The sequence below is a fragment of the Acomys russatus genome, chromosome 25, assembly GCF_903995435.1.
Source record: "Acomys russatus chromosome 25, mAcoRus1.1, whole genome shotgun sequence".
Lineage (NCBI taxonomy): Eukaryota > Metazoa > Chordata > Mammalia > Rodentia > Muridae > Acomys > Acomys russatus.
This window is the reverse complement of record NC_067161.1, coordinates 52,535,288-52,551,713: the sequence shown is the minus strand read 5'-3', so window position 1 is coordinate 52,551,713 and position 16,426 is coordinate 52,535,288. Positions and strand designations below refer to the sequence as shown.

General features: G+C 50.3%; 1 protein-coding gene across 2 annotated transcripts in view; it reads left to right on the top strand.

Annotated features, from left to right (window-relative positions):
* Positions 1-16,426, top strand: part of Pitpnm3 (PITPNM family member 3) — a 70,882-nt gene that overhangs the window by 19,615 nt on the left and 34,841 nt on the right. For both annotated transcript variants that reach the window (XM_051167597.1, XM_051167598.1), the window contains one exon: positions 8,561-8,608. In XM_051167597.1, coding sequence (XP_051023554.1) covers positions 8,561-8,608 — 48 coding nt within the window. The remainder of the gene's footprint in view (positions 1-8,560; positions 8,609-16,426) is intronic.

The following is a 16,426-nucleotide window of genomic DNA, read 5'->3' as shown; positions in this document are numbered from 1 at the left end:
GAATTGCTTGGGCATCCTTGTCAAAGTTGGCTGGTGATACACGTGTGAATTTGTTTCCAGATGTTCCTTCTTACACTGTGTATATGAACGTGCCAGGGAGTTCTATGTCTTTACAATGCGTTTGAAATCAGATGCGGGAAACCAACCACTTTGTATTTCTTTTGCAAGATTGCTCTGACTAGTCTGTACTCCTATGAAACTTAAGGTGAGGTTGCTCATTTCTGCAAAGGGGCCAGCTGGCACTGTGCCAAACCCAGAGAACAGCTGGAATCTTACCTTCACGGCATAAATGGTCCTAACCCATCTCTGTGGAATGTATTTACGTTTACCTAGGTCTTCTTCAATGTATTTATTTCTCTAAATCTAATGTGTGTATATGTGTTTGTGCAGGCACATGTGTATGTGAGAGTGTGGCATGTGCCCATGTATGTGTACAGAGGCTGGTAGAGGATGCCAGGTGTTCTGCTTGAATATTTTCCTCTTTTCCGCTGAGGCAAGGTGTCCCACTGAACCCGGAGCTAGGCTGCAGGGTCTCCCACTGAACCCGGAGCTAGGCTGCAGGGTGTCCCACTGAACCCGGAGCTAGGCTGCAGGGTGTCCCACTGAACCCGGAGCTAGGCTGCAGGGTGTCCCACTGAACCCGGAGCTAGGCTGCAGGGAGTCCCACTGAACCCGGAGCTAGGCTGCAGGGTGTCCCACTGAACCCGGAGCTAGGCTGCAGGGTGTCCCACTGAACCCGGAGCTAGGCTGCAGGGAGTCCCACTGAACCCGGAGCTAGGCTGCAGGGTGTCCCACTGAACCCGGAGCTAGGCTGCAGGGTCTCCCACTGAACGTGGAGCTAGGCTGCAGGGTCTCCCACTGAACCCGGAGCTAGGCTGCAGGGTCTCCCACTGAACCCGGAGCTAGGCTGCAGGGTGTCCCACTGAACCCGGAGCTAGGCTGCAGGGAGTCCCACTGAACCCGGAGCTAGGCTGCAGGGTGTCCCACTGAACCCGGAGCTAGGCTGCAGGGTGTCCCACTGAACCTGGAGCTAGGCTGCAGGGAGTCCCACTGAACCCGGAGCTAGGCTGCAGGATGTCCCATTGAACCCGGAGCTAGGCTGCAGGGTCTCCCACTGAACGTGGAGCTAGGCTGCAGGGTCTCCCACTGAACGTGGAGCTAGGCTGCAGGGTCTCCCACTGAACGTGGAGCTAGGCTGTAGGGTCTCCCACTGAACCTGGAACTAGGCTGCAGGGTCTCCCACTGAACCCGGAACTAGTCTGCAGGGTCTCCCACTGAACCCGGAGCTAGGCTGATTACCAACAAGCCCAGATCCCTCCTGTGTCTGCCTCCTGCAGCATGGGGCACAAGCAAGTACAACCACTCTGCTTTTTACATGGTCCCAGAATGTGAAATATAGTCCGTCTGCTTGTGCAGCAAGTTCTCTTACCTACTGAGCCATCTCCCCAGCTCCCTCTTCGTTAATTTCTTCCAATGATGTTTTATAGTTTTCAATGAACAAATCTGAACACTTGTGGTTTTTTTTTTTAATTAAATTTGCTCCTCAATATTTTCTTTTATTGTACCTGGAATTGTTCCTTAAGTTCATTTTCAGGCTGCTCGTAACAAATATGTGGCAATGCAATGGATCTTGTATGTTGATCGTGTTTTCTGAAACCCTGATAGACTCACGTGAGTGTGTGTGTGTGTGTGTGTGTGTGTGTGTGTATGTAAGAGCAGAAGTATTTCTTAGAATTTCCTATGCATAAGATCATGTCACCTCAATGGATTGATCTAGAAATTATCATAATGAGTGAGTTCACCCAGAAGCAAAAAGAGACAAACGGTATATACTTACTTATATCTAAACACTAGTCCAAGGGATATGTACCATGAAAATCTTTACTTACCAAGAAAGTGGGTCAGAGGAGAGGACATCCTATTGAGACTTTAGGCGAGAGTAGCATGGAAGAATGGGGAAATAGTAGGACCCACAGGGTCCTGGAAACCTACAAGAAGAACTTTATGACAGGCAGATCTGGGTCCTGGGGTCCTCCTCAAACTAAGGCACCAGCCAAGGAGAATATAGGTAGTAAGCTTCAAACCCCTACCAAGACCTAGCCGACGAACAGGATATTCTCCACAGTTGAGTGGAGAGTGAGATCTGACTCTTACACGAACTCTGGTGCCCCTTTTCTGACCACGTCCCCTGGATGGGGAGGCCTGGCGGCACTCAGAGGAAGGATAGCAAGTTACCAAGAAGAGACTTGATATTCTAAGAGCATATATAGGGGGAGGAGGTCTCCCTCAGTCACAGACATAGGGGAGGGGAGAAGGGGAGAAGTGGGAGGGAGGGAAGAATGGGAGGAAACAGGGGAAGGGCTAACAATCGAGATTAATATGAATAAATTAATAAAATTTAATTAAAAAAAAAGATCATGTCACCTCCAAATAGAGATAGTTTCACATATTTCTCTCCAGTCTGGTTACATTTTATGACTAATGTTGAATAGAAGTGGGATCTTAGTCTTGATCACTTGGGGATGTCTTCAGCTTCTTATCATTGCATGTTAATTACAGTTTTGTTTTGTTTTGTTTTAAAGATTTATTTATTTTTGTGTTTTGTGTTTTCTTACATGTATGTCTTTGTACCACATTTGTGCCTGGTACCTGCAGAGGTCAGAAGAGGGAGCTGGAATTGGACCTAGGTCCTTGGCAAGAGCAGCAAGTGTTCTTAACTGCTGAGCCATCTCTTTAGCCCCAGTTTTGGGGTTTTGGAAGGTGTCTTTTATCTGATTGAGAAAGTTCCCTCACACCCCCAGATTGTTAGGGATTATTATTATCTGATGGTGTTGGGTCTTGCTAAATGCCTGTTTCTGTCCATCTATTGAGAGGCTTATGTGGTGGGGTTTTTTTTTTTCATCTTTTGTTCTGTCTCTTTGGTATACTTGATTTTTATGCATTCAGTAATCTTTTGAGTTCCTTGACAGCGTCTGCCATATTGCTAACCTCTTATGCTCAGGGTCCATATCTTTCGAAATCTATTTATACTAATAGTCTATGAGCTACCCCTTAAGCGCCATCTACGATCTGAGCTCTTTTCCTTCCTAAACAATCACATCATCACTGACAGCAAAGAAGCAGCCAGTGCCTAGGTATCCCTGATCAATTTCTTTGCCTCTGGCTTTACAAAGAGCACTGCTCCCTAGCTGTTCGCTCCCAACTTTGATTTATGTTCCTGCATCTAAGTACATGGTTTCCAAAGAGTTGTCCCTGGGCCAATGGCATTAGCATCACCTGGGGACTTGTGGGAAATGTGAGGGAGGGCGTCCCACTGAACCATATGGAGCCAGCCAAATTCTCGAAGAGCTCAGAAGCTGTTTTAACTAGTCCTCTAAGGGCTCAAACTTGAGAGTGATTAAGGGTTATGATGCTGAGCTGGTTCTGGGGATGCACAGCCCCCCATTTCTCTCTACTCACCTGGCTTCAGTTACTGAGTTTGATATCTTTCTTGCACAGCTTTGGCTTCCCTTTCATGTTTAGCAATATTTGGCTTTGTGTTCCACGTTGTTTGTAGCTGCCTGTTAGCAGAGCTCCGAGTGATGGAATCTGTTTATCTAGCACAACCTGCTGTCATGTGATTATTAGGGAGAGCTAGGAAACCTACGGGGTGAGTTGCTCAGCTCCTGAGTTATTCCTCCTGCGTGCTTCCAGCTTCTTGGGGGTGTCCTCTCCCTCAGTGTCCACCTTTTCTCACACACAAATGGGGATGGATGTCTTTGCTTTCCACACTCGGGAGTCAGGGGAAGGCTCGTTGCCCTGGCTCATGCACTATGGGTGTCCAAATTCTTGCAGAATTTTGGGGCCTCTGGTGCCTCCTCCTGAGCCTGCTGTGTTCTCTGAGCTTCCCCATGCCTCAGTTCTTCCCCTGCAGAGCTGAGCTCAGACCCTTCTTTCTGTTGAGCTGGATTTCTGGGCATTTGGCTTTTGTAGTTACACAAGGCTCTGTGCTGAGAAGGGCCCACAGTCCATGTTAGGCTCTGCTGTTGTCACTTTGAAATCCTTAATGATTTAGAATAAGGGGCTCGGGCTGTGAGCTGCCATCTTGCCCCTGGCCCTGCCTATTCTGTAGCCATCCCTAGCACCATCCTTCAGAACTCTCGGCCTTTCACCTTTTTTGGGGAGGTTACTTATGCACAGTTTTGGTTTGCAGAGCACCTCTGCCTTCATCCTTACCCACTTCATCTCTAGTTCTCACTATCCTGGGCCCTTTCTCTAGGAAGTTGCCCAGAGACCCCAGCCTCTCCCCATCTCTCCTGCCCAGCACAGCTCATCTGCCCCTCACCCACGCATCTGAACTCAGCTGCATCTTTCTGGGCTTGCACTTTTGTCCCACAGCCCCTGCCATTTATGTCATCGTGACCCCAGAGCAGTCAGCCAGGTGTCTCCATGCACTCACACATCCCTTCAGTCACTCACATGTTACTTTGTGTCAGACCCAGTGCTAGGATGGGGGACACAGAGCCAGAGTGGGGACCCCAGAGTATAAGGAAGCTTTTCTGGGGTCAAGACAGACCAAGGAGGACAGAGCAGGTAGGGAGAGCAAGTGTAAAGGCGAGGAGGAAGTTATGAGGGGCAGGGAGGTTTAGGAAGTACATGAATTTTGTCTTATTTTTTCCTGCCTTTCGAGATGGGGTCTCACTCGTTAGTTCAGTCTAGCTGTGAGCTGGAGACCCTCCCTGCCTGAGTTTCTTGCGTGCTAAGATTACAGGTGTGTACCACCGTGCCTGGCCTACAGAGTTCATTCTCGCTGAAGTTGGAATACAAGGCATTAGAATAAGAAGGGATAGGGAGTACAGAGGCAGGGAAGGGAACTGAGACTGGAGGTCTCGTGTGTAGGCTGAGGAAGCAGGGCCTTTCTTGGGAATGGCTTTGGGTCCATGAAATGTCCTAAGCAGCGTGGTGAGAAGCTAGTCTTGGTGGAGCTCGTTATAAAAAAGCAATGTGGAAGACCAAAGGAGGAGCCCAGGCCTCACCACTGTGAGCTGGAGACTGGAGGGAGTGAACTTCACTAACCTGCGGCTCAGCAGTGCTCATCACTTGAGGAGTAACCTGCTGAGGAGGCGCAGGTATGTCTTTCCACACCAGCCTCCTTTACTAACTGGACTGATGGCTGGCCTGAGCCTGTTTAGGGCTCCCAGAGCCAGGACCAGGAGAGTATAGAGCACCTAGGGGCTTCAGCAGCTGATGATAGAACAGGAAGAGAATTCCCAGATCTTTCCCTGGGGTCCGAAATTCTACGCCAGCAGTCACCCAGCCTTCCTGTGCTTGTTTTCTTTTTTTTTTTTTTAATTAATTAATTTATTTATTTATTCACTTTACATCCTGATCAAAGCCCCTTCCTCCTCTCCTCCCAACCCCACCCTCCCACCCCCTTCCTCCTTCTCCTCTCCCCTTCTCCTCAGGAAAGGGGAGTCCCCCCCCCCCACATACCAACTGAACAGAGCCAACCTCCCTTGGAATCTTTGAATGCAGGGTGAGCAGCGTCTCTTGTTCTGCGTGTTCACTGAAAGAGATCAGTTCATAGTGACATGGTTTGCTTCTCTGCTGGAGAGAGCTTTCTGGAAGACTGGTGCGAAGAAGAAAAAGATCACTTGGGAAGTCACTAGCCAGGGTTGGAAGTGTTGTCTTTGGAGATATGCTGCATCCAAACTCCCCAGAATGTATGAACTTGAGAAAGGCAGAGCTATGGGACAACGGCCTAGAGCAGTGGTGACCCCTAGCTCCTAGCTCCCAGCCCCCAATCTCCAACCCTTAGCCCTAAACGCTAAGACAGGCCCCAGCCCCCAGCATAATTATCCTACTTATTAGAGCTTCTGGCAGCTCCTGTGACATAAGCAAGCTTAAGCTGAGGCAAAGTGGTTGGGCCCAGGGGCCCTGGAAAGTTCCAGGCCAAGTGGGGTCTCATTTAGGCAATGCTGAGCCAGCTGCACATTTGGTTAATGGCCCACGTCCTGGGAGCCACTAATCAGGAAACCGGGCTTCACAGCTTAGAAGATTCGTCCATCACTGGTGGTGGCTCTGAGGGGAGGTAAAGCTGGTCCGGGCTGAGCAGGCAAGGCCAGTTTGCTGCTGTTGCTGCCCCCCCAACACCCCCATGTATCATTTATATTGTGGCTAGTAGGCCTACCATGGTGACAGTTGTGTACTCCTAGCACACTGGGAGGTGATGGCAGTGGGGTGGCTGAGCAGTAGGATTTGAATTCCAGGCCAGCCTAGGCCACATAGTGAGACCCTCTTTCACAAAACAAGGGGTTGATCAGGTTGGTGGGAGACAAGGTAGGGGAGGCGGCAAAAATAATCAAAGTGCATTGTATATAGCTATAAAATATCAAAGAACAAAAATTGATTAAAAAAAACCAAACAACAACAGAACCAATTGACGACAACAAAAAGCAGACCCACCCAGGCCCACCTCAGCACCCCCGTCAGTCTCACTGGATACCTGGCTCCAGCATCACTGTAGGGGGATTGAGTCTGCAGGAACCACTGGCCAGTCTCAATCTTTGCTAAAAGTCCCTTCTCTGCTCTCTTCCTACCCACTCTCGGCCTCTCTGCCTCAAAGACTCTCTTCTTACCACCTGAGCCCTAGAAGCCACCACCCGTCTCCCTAGGCTGGCAGTGTCACAGATACTCTGGGTGTAACTCAGAGAGAGTAAACTATTACCCATCCTATCCAGGAAGCAAGCACTTGCTCCCTTCCGAGAGCGTGAGGACTCTTGTCAGTCCAGGATGGGGCAGCAGGTGTATCACTCCAGTCTCTAGCTGTCCGTTGTGTACAGTGGCTGGCAGAGGCTAGCAGTGAAGGACTTGGGAGATGGTGGGCTCCCAGAGTGTGTTCTAAGTCAGAGAGTGGGAGCCCCAGGCCACTGAGAGTCACTGCTGTGCTCACAAGGAACCCTGAGCATAAGGGAGCACACGCCGACATTTGGTAGGCCTAGGTCGAGAGTCTTCAGAATGAAGTTGGCACCTCTGATTCTTTTCTTGCTTCCTGGCCCAGACCCAGGTAAGCGCATAGCTGGTTTCTGAGCGCAACAGAGGCAGCAGGAACTTGGGGTGGGGGGACACTATGAGTTGCTGTTGCACCAAAACTTGGCTTTCCTACCTATTATGTTCATGTAAATGGGCTTTCTGCTCAGCATCACCTGCCCCTGCATCCTGCCTCCCCTGGACTCGGCATGCCTTGAGCACGATATTTGCTCACTGCTTGCAACACCCTCTCATCTCTCTCTCTCTCTCTCTCTCTCTCTCTCTCTCTCTCTCTCTCTGAAAGCTCAAATTATGGCTCTGCTGAATGCTTCCTGGGGTTTCTGCTGAAAATGGCCCCCCATTCCCATCCATCACGGCTGACTGCACTCAGCACCATGCCCCATGTGGAGTGTTTCTTGCCCTGTACACACTTGCTCTTCATCTCTGTATTACTCACAGGCCTTGGCACCATGAGCAGGAATCAGAATGTGTGTTTTGAATGTGTGATCTCATTTTCTGCGTTAGAGAAAGTGACTTTGCCCAGATGCACCTGTGCTCTGTGGCTTCAGATGATACCAAAGAGAGATACCTGCCATTGGCATCTGTTGCTGGTTCTTCTCTGGTTTCTGTCCACATCTGTGGCACTCTCATTCCTGGGACAGTTTGTGGTCACCTCATCATGCTGAGTAAAGGCCACTCCATGAAGGTCCAGGCCTCTCTTCTCCAACTGAAGTCTTCCTGGACACAGATACTGATACTGGGAGTACCGGGAGCTCTCACACTGTATCCATCAGCTTTGTTCATCTGGCTCTACCTTGTGTTGTGATGAGATGAAAAGTCATCTGGGTCCAAGTCTTTGTTTCACTCCTCCTCAGAACAGGAGTCTATGAATGGATAGGCATCCAGCTGTGGCAGGGAGAGGCTGTGGCAACAGGGGCTCTGATGGCGGCGTCTCAGATCGCGAATGTACAGTCAGACACATTTGGGAAAGGAGTCACAGCAAGACTGGCTGGGAAGACAGAAGCATTCTGACAGCACTGCTCTGGAGTCCTGTGGGGAGGGGACAGGGCAGCCTCACATGGTCTAAGAGATCCTGGCGGGGGGGGGGGGGTCTCACCGTGCCTTGAACACTTGCTTAGAGAACCAGGGTGGCTTCAGATGCATTGTTTTGGGGGAGTAACTCAGACTTACTCGGAAAATCCTAGTCATAAAGAATGTGAGGTGTCTGGGAAATGTCTACAGAAGCGGCAGCAGGACGCACAGAGGTGGCAACAGGACGCACAGGTCAAAAAGTGAGGAGAAACGTCTTAGTGGAGAGAGGGTTAATACTGTCTCCTAAACACAATGCCCATCTCAGGCCTTCATAGGACACGGTGAGGGGGAAAGAGGGCAGCATCTGTCAGCAGCTACCCCACAAGGCAGGAGAGGAGCCAGCGAAGATAACCCTGGGAAGACTAAGGTCAAGGACACTCAGCAGTGACATCATGTGGGGGTTCAGGGCTGGGTAGTATACAAAGGGACCCAACTGTTCATGTCCTTCTTGTTTCCACAGGAGACGGGGCCACAGCATGCACGTCCAGCGTCTTGCAGGAGAAGCAGCGTGAGTTATGCCTGGCCTCACAGAGCCTTTTCCTTCCATTAGATGAGTGGTGGCCCCTGCGTCCCCTCTGTGGCTTAGCACTCCAAGGGTAGAGGGATCTCTCTTATCTTGATCCCGGGTAGGAACAGAAGGCTTAGGGCTACTCACCTTGGGTTTAGGCAGCTCTCCTGTGTGGCCTGCCTTCTGGGACTCTAGTGGAAGGGTGTGTGCACAACTCCGGAGAGCTGCCCCGAGGTGGGACAGTGTCCCAAGGGTACCCTGACACATGGGGGTCCAAGAACCTCACGGCTCTGAGAGGAGGCCTCCTCAACAGAGACAGTGCAGTAGCTCCCAGGGGAGGGTTGCCCCTAAACCCTGAGCAACTGAGGAGCCTGAGCACTGCTCTTTCTTTGTTTCTCCTCCTCCTCCTCCTCCTCCTCCTCCTCCTCCTCCTCCTCCTCCTCCTCCTCTTCCTCCTCCTTTGGTGAAAGAGTCACAGCAGGCAGTAAATCTCTTACAAGAGATTTATTGAAGGGACAGATCCAAGAGTGGCTGACTGCTTCAAGGAAGAGCCTTGGAGCAGAGAACTGGGCAGATACAGCCTTTATATAGGGTTTCTTAGGGGGCGGAGCTTTCTGGTGAGCTGGAGGACGCTCAGGGATTGGTGGGTTTTGTCCAGACTTCTCATCCCAGGTGCAGCCCCTCTGAGGGAGCTTTCTCAGGCAGAGGCCAGGCCTTGAGGGGTAATAAAGTTTACAATGTGTCATAGTCCATTGTGAAGGCAGTAGGCCGAGGCAGGAAAGATTGTCTGATCAGGGACAGCTCCCACGGTGGCCGCAGCAAGCTTTCTGAGGCAGGAAAGGTGTACGGTTTTCACTGTGCAGTTGGCTGAAGCAGGAATAGTCACCATGGACAGCTCCCGCTGAGGCACCAACAGCAGGATCTCTGGTGCTATTTTGTCTTCCACCTCCACAGCCCCAGGGTGGGAGGGAGTGACTGCCCTGAGGGGAAGAGGACTGGCATCGAGCCACTTTAAATTTTAGTGGCCCAACGCTTAAGGGCTACATAGCTCTTGGGAATGGTGATAGTATTAGGCACTCTGGGCTGAAGAACTGGGGATGGGGCAGTGGGCTCCCCTTAGCTTGGGGAAGGTATCTAGTCACAGGGTTGGGGGGGGGGTGTTGTTAGTGTCAGGCACAGAGAATTCCCTAAATGAGTGTGTGTGTGTGTGTGTGTGTGTGTGCGCGCGCAAGTGTGTGTGTGTGTGTGTGTGTGTGTGTGTGTGTGTGTGCATTTGTGTGTGGCGATGGTTGTGAGCATGCTGGCCACATGTCCCGTAGACACTGGGTGGATCTAGTGGGCAGCACCTGTGCCAAATCTTGTCTTCACTATAGCAATGTTGACTCCCATATAAGGCTGAGTTTGGGGCAAGAGCTCAGGACTCCCCTCATTTTCCTGCCTGCTGTTATGCTTGTGGCTATAGCTTTAGGGAGGCTCAACCCGTTTTGCTTCCTAGCTCTCCAGGCCCCAACTTGAGGCCTTCCTTCTTGCTCTCCACTTCTCAGCTGAGCTTCTGTGGAGGGTGTGTCAACACCAGCATCCACAAACCCCACTGTCCAGGCCTTTAGCACAGCTTCCTGGTCTCTGCTGTCACAATGCACAGACTAATGCACTACTGCCCTGAAGAGCTGGGGCTATGAGTCCCTCTGTCAAGAGCAGCCTCCAGCCTTCGCGTCCTCCATCATCCTGGCAAACAGAAAGGACAGGGTGTCAGAAATGAGGGGTAGATACATTTATTCTTGCAGAATCTTAATTTGCCCAGGTGGCAGAGTGGCGACACAGAGACTAAGGCCATTAATGAAAAGAACTGGTCACAGGGTTTGCAAGAGCTGAGCCACTACAGGTAGGAAGCAGGGAGTAAGGGAGGCCCTGGCTGTAGCTTGTGTGTTTGTGTTTTGGGTGGCTGGTTGGAAGTTCTTTGGAGGAGGAGGGCAGGGGAACAGCTCAGGACTGGTGGTTTAAATAATGACAGGGTTTTCACTCTGTTGATCCCTTGTTACCTAGCACCTGGCCCTGGGTGCCTCAGGGCAGAGGAAGACAGGCTTGGTGGGTGCATGTTGGCTGTAATAGGTGGCTGGGTGTGGATCGAGGTGTGGTTGGCTGGTTTTGAAAGGCATATTCATGGGCAAGTTTGATTTCTGTCTGAATTAGCCCATGTAGGATTGCCAGAATCTCACTGACCAGGAAGTCCTCAACATAAAGAACCGCCAAGAAGTAAAATGAAACAAAACAACTCCCCTCTCCCCACTCCCCCCCCAAAAAAGCCCAATGTAAATACCGAGGGAGGGAAGAGCTCTGATAAACTGTACTGGGATTTCTTGTTTGTTTATTTTATATTTATTTTAGAGACATAGTCTTACTGTACAGTCCAAGATGGCCTCTAACTTTTGATAATCCTCCTGCCTCAGCCTCTTGAGTGCTGGAAGTACAGGCATGTACCATTATGACTTGCTGTTGCTGGACTTTTTGCAATAGCCTGGAGTGAAAGCTAGCCACCTGCAACAGGCTTTGTCCCCTGGAGGTGGGCCACAGCTCCCTTCCCCCACATCCCCACATACACAATTGAATTGATAGAATGCTTAGTGTCCCCTGAGCCTCCCTGGGAAAAAATTGCATTTCAGTAGCAGCAAAATCTTTTTTATTTCATGGTTATAGATTTTTGTCAAAATTATATTGCTGAAAGCTGTCATTGTACCCTGCTCCTTGAGGATATTTTTATGAAGCAAAGAATATCAGTTGATGAGCAGAAGAATTTTAGAGCCATAAAGTCTATGTCTCAGAGACTGTTTGGGCGGGTGCTACCCAAGTTAAAACCCAGTATGTTAGGCAGGGAGGAAACTTACACTGTACCATGCTTTTCTGGGATGGCAAAAGTCTTTAGTTGAGAGCAATGCTTTTCACATAACTCTGCAATTATGTCCTGCCTACAATTTCAGACATTAAAATCATTTTTCTTTTATGAAATGATGGTGGTAATTGATGGTAATGTGTTTGTTTATTTTTAATCCTAAATGGGCAAAATAAAAGTTTGTGACCTGAATTTAAAAAGGCTCTATTCACGATTTATGTTTAGAATTTGTCCCCTCTCCACCACCACCACTGGTTATTTTAAAACTCTCTGAAAATAAGATATTTCTCTGGGTGAGGAATCGGATCCCTGCCACCTGGGAGTGGCGCTGTGATGTCTGGGCTATAAAGGTTTATGTTTTGAAGCTTAGTGTTTCTATTTAGTTACTGTGACGCTTTGGGCAAGTTACTTAGCCTCTCAAAGCCTCGTTATATTTTTTGTATGTAGAAAGATGGCCTAACTCTCTGCTTTCTAGGTCAGCTGAGGGTATCAGAGGCTGTCTAACAGATGCACACAAAGGTCCTATGGTCCTCAATTATACCTTGCCTTTGCATAAGTCTTCACAGCTGGAACCCCTAGACCAGATGTGAGGGAGCATCTTGTGGTGCTCAGTTGCTCAGTTGCTCTCTGCTCATCCTATTGCTACAGGGCTTGCTATCATGGAAACAGTGTTTCTGGAAATAGTGTTTCTTCTCCGTTACAATTAGGCTATGAAGTATCTCCCACAATACCCCCCACTGCTCCCCCTACCCTCCCACCCCCCACCTCTCCATCCCCCCTACCTCCCTAACCCCCCCGCAAGTCCCCTGGCCACAGGATCACAGGAAGAAGGCTTGGGCTCCAGCTGGAGGGTCCAATCACTGAGAAGTGATGGATTCATAATTTGATGTTGTCATTAGAAGTGACAGCAATTACTGGAGTCATGTTCTTAGGCATTCTATCCCTAACTCTTTGCCCCTCCTCTCTCTCTCTCTCTCTCTCTCTCTCTCTCTCTCTCTCTCTCTCTCTCTCTCTCTCTCTCTCTCTCTCTCTCTCCTTCCTGGACACCTTGAGGTGAACAGCTTTGTAATCTTTCTACCATGATGTTCTGCCTTGCCACATCACAGACATACCTTAGTCCCAATAAACCCTTACCCCTTTACACAGTTTCTCTTTGACATTTGGTCACATTGATAAAAAGCTAGCTAACTGGTAGGAGGTTGCCAGGCCTTATGTTTAGTAGCTAAGGGACTTGTGTGTTTGGGACTCTCTGATGGCTGATGGCTTCCACACAGTCCTTCATTTGTCTGCAATTGGACAGATGGCCTGGCCCACGACCACTTGTGCTCTTTAGAACCAGGTGGGAAGAAACTGGGACAAACTCAGGTATGGGGACAGGTATGGAAGCTTGGTCTGGGAGCAGGGGCCCTGGGCCATCCCTTTCAGTTTGCCTTGTAGTCATGGCCAGGACCGGGGCCCAGGCTTCTCTTCTGGTGGCACATAGAGTCCCCGTGTGTCTGTTATTCTTGGTGTTTCTGCTGCCGGCTCTTTGTCTCCTGTTTCCATTTGTCCATATCTCTTTGTATTTCTGCCTGTCGCTGCCTGGTGATCACAGGGACATTTTCATATCCTTCCCATATGCCTGAGTGAGCCTTCCCCTGATGTGGGTCCCGAGGGACCAAAGCTCACTGCTCTGTCCTTCCCTTTGGAGAGAAAAGTACTGTTCTCCACAAACCCAAAGTTCAAACCTGGCCTTGTTCTAGACATCACCCCCACCGTGTCCACCACCACCCTAGGGTGGCACACTGCCTCCAACAGTTCTCTTGGCCTTCATCCCTCATCTAAAGGTCCCTGGGGACCCTCCCCTCACTTTCCCTTTCATGGTTGCAGGGACTAGAAGGCATGCTGCGTGTAGAAAGCTGTCTTGTCCTTGCTGTCCCGGCCTGCATTGCCTATAGGACAGGAAGTACACTGCCTATACCCACACCCCACACAAGTGTCACGGGAGGATATGAGATATACTTCCCCAAAGGCCTACCCTGTCACTCTGGCTTAGTAGCTGCTCGGTGTGGCAGGAGCTGTTCAGGCTCTCCCCTCTGATACTCATTAAACCTGGATCTTGGAAGGGTTGAAACCATGGTTTCGGGGTCACAGTGTGAAAACAAAGATGGCCAGGAGCAGTTAGCTTCTAAGGAAGCCATACACTCTCCACCCCACCAGCCTCAGAGCTTAACCACGCCTGGTCAGTAGTTTAAGTCCCCTCCTCTCCTGCAGTTTCTCCTTCCCAGATGCCCCAGGGACCTGGGGAAGTACTCTGTCCACCATGTCACAAAGCTACTTTCTGAAGGACCAGTTTCATTACCACCCATCAAACCTCCCTACCCCCTCCCCGATCTCTTTGGGTCCAGACTATGCATAGGATAGGGGTGCAGAGGACATCTGGAACGTCCTCTGCACGGAAAATGTTTACCTGCTGTGGCCCTCAGGGTTGGGCCTGGCCTGCATGGCTGCTGGCTGTCAACTGGCTTTTCTAAGGCCCAGTGCATGTGGAACAGCTAACCGGCTATATTTGCAGATCAGGGTGGGGTGTTTCCACTAACTTCCTTTAGTTCTCAGACCGGAACCTGACAGTGACCAATACTAAGCTCCTGTTTTCTGCCCCAGACTGACTCTGCATCTTCATCCTTATCCTAACCTCTGTCTGAGCCTAAAGAATCGGGGTGGGGGGTGGGGAGTGGGGGGATGGGGTGGGAGGGTGGCTGAGTCCAGACTCCAGCCCCTGGCTCTGGTCTGAGCTTGGATCCTCAATTCAGATGGAGATGATGAGGGCATCTTGGCATCACCTTTCCACTGGACAAGGTTGCTATCGTACCCCATTGCCTAGGCTTTCTCCTACAAACCTTCAGATCATAGTCCACCTGGGATGACCCCCAAGCACAGTGTACAAAGCCCCTTGCCCACAGCTGGCCTCCCCTCCTCCGCTTGGTAACTGGTATCTTTTCCTGGCCTGTGTGGGCAGCTTGCTGAGCACAGCTGCAGACAGGCTATATTTAGCTGGCTTTAATGAGCTCAGGGTGGCAGACGTCCGCCTTGGGAGCACTTTTTTTCTTGCATGTGTGCGTATGTTTGGGCCTGGCATGCTTCCTTCCCTTTGTGCTTGTGCATGGATGCGTTTCCCCCACCCCTGTGGTTGTGACAGTGCATCTATGTGTTCGTTTACCTGGGGCTAGTGTGTGCTGTGTGCACAGATGAAAGTCTCTCCCCATAGCATCTCTGTTGTGTTGGGCTTGTGCACAGTTCTGATGCTTGTGGTGCAGGATGGGAACAAATCATTAGTTTGTTCACTTGTTTGTTGAAGAAATATTTAATGATGAATACTTTTATTAGCCAGGGCCATCATAGTCTCTGGGGATAAAACAGAGCAGAGCCAAATGAACACAGTCTATCTCTTAAAGGCTTTATGTCTGGGAGCTGGCGAAGAGAGTCCTCAAATAACTATAAAATTACAATTGTGGGCTGAAGAGATAGCTCAGCAGATAATGGTGCTTGCTGCCAAGGCTGCCAACCTGAATTTTATCCCTGAAAACAGAACAGGAGGAGAGAATCAATTCCCACAGGTTCTCTTCTGTTCTCCACATGTGTGTCATGGCAATGAGTGCTGAAATTTGCCTGCTGTGGATGTGCATGCTCATGCACGTGTGTGTACGAACATGTGTTCTCTCTCTCTCTCTCTCTCTCTCTCTCTCTCTCTCTCTCTCTCTCCTCTTGTCTCTCTCTCTCTCTCTCTGTCTCTGTCTCTCTCTCTCTCTCTCTCTCTCTCTGTCTCTCTCTCTGTCTCTCTCTCTCTCTCTGTCTCTCTCTCTCTCTGTCTCTCTCTGTCTCTCTGTCTCTGTCTCTCTCTCTCTCTGTCTCTCTGTCTCTCTCTCTCTCTCTCTCTCTCTCTCTCTCACACACACACACACACACACACACACACACAATTGTAAGGATTTCTGGGCTATAGAGTTGTCTTAGAATTTACGAGGACTGGCTCCCCCCCACCCCCAGAAGACCTGGGTTTTCTTCCCAGCACCCACATGGCAGCTAACAACCATCTCTAACTCCAGGCCCAGGTGATCCAATACCTTCTTCTGGCCTCCACAGGCACAAAGCTTGCAGTAGTGCACAGACACACCTATACACATAAAATAAATATTTAAAAAACTAAAGACAGAGCTGGGTGCAGTGGTGCATACCTATAATCCCAGCACTTGGGGAGGTGAATTTCTGTGAGTTCGAGGCCAGCCTGGTCTACAAAGCAAGTCCAGGACAGCTGGGGCTTTTACACAGAGAAACCCTGTATAACAAACAAACAAACAAAGAATCAAAGGTGCAAGGGCCCTGGGGTAAGAGGGGCAAGGGTATGTTGCCAACTGTCTGGAAGGCAAAGATGGCTGAGTTTGAAAGGAAAGAGGAAACAGAGGTAGAGGTAGGCGAAGTGGGGGCTGTGGACAAGATGGGGGCTAGCAAAGAGGTGACGTAAGAGGAAAGGTGACCCTAGAGTCACAGAGATGTAGTGTGGCCTGGGACTCAGTCAGAGGTCTGCCAGGGAGAAGGCTCACAAACCACAAGGCGGGAGGAACGCCTTGCAAAGGGACCCAGCTGACAGGTGACCTGGCTGGCATCCATAAGGGCAGCTTCCTAGAGAGTGCCTGGCACTGGGGGCGGGCTGGGGGAGCCCTCCTCTTCCTAGTTCTCCTATAGCCCCTCCCATCGTTCAACCTTGCCAGAAGCCATGGGGCCTCCCATTCAGGGGCAGGGCCCAGGGTGTGTGGCTGGCGCGAGGAGGCCATTTGGTGCAGACCACTGACTTGAAGCGGAGGAAGCACACTATCTATCCTCTGAAAGCCAGCATGAGTTTGGGTTCCGGACTGGCTGAGCAAAGGAAGGATCCCTCTCCGTGAGTGCACAGG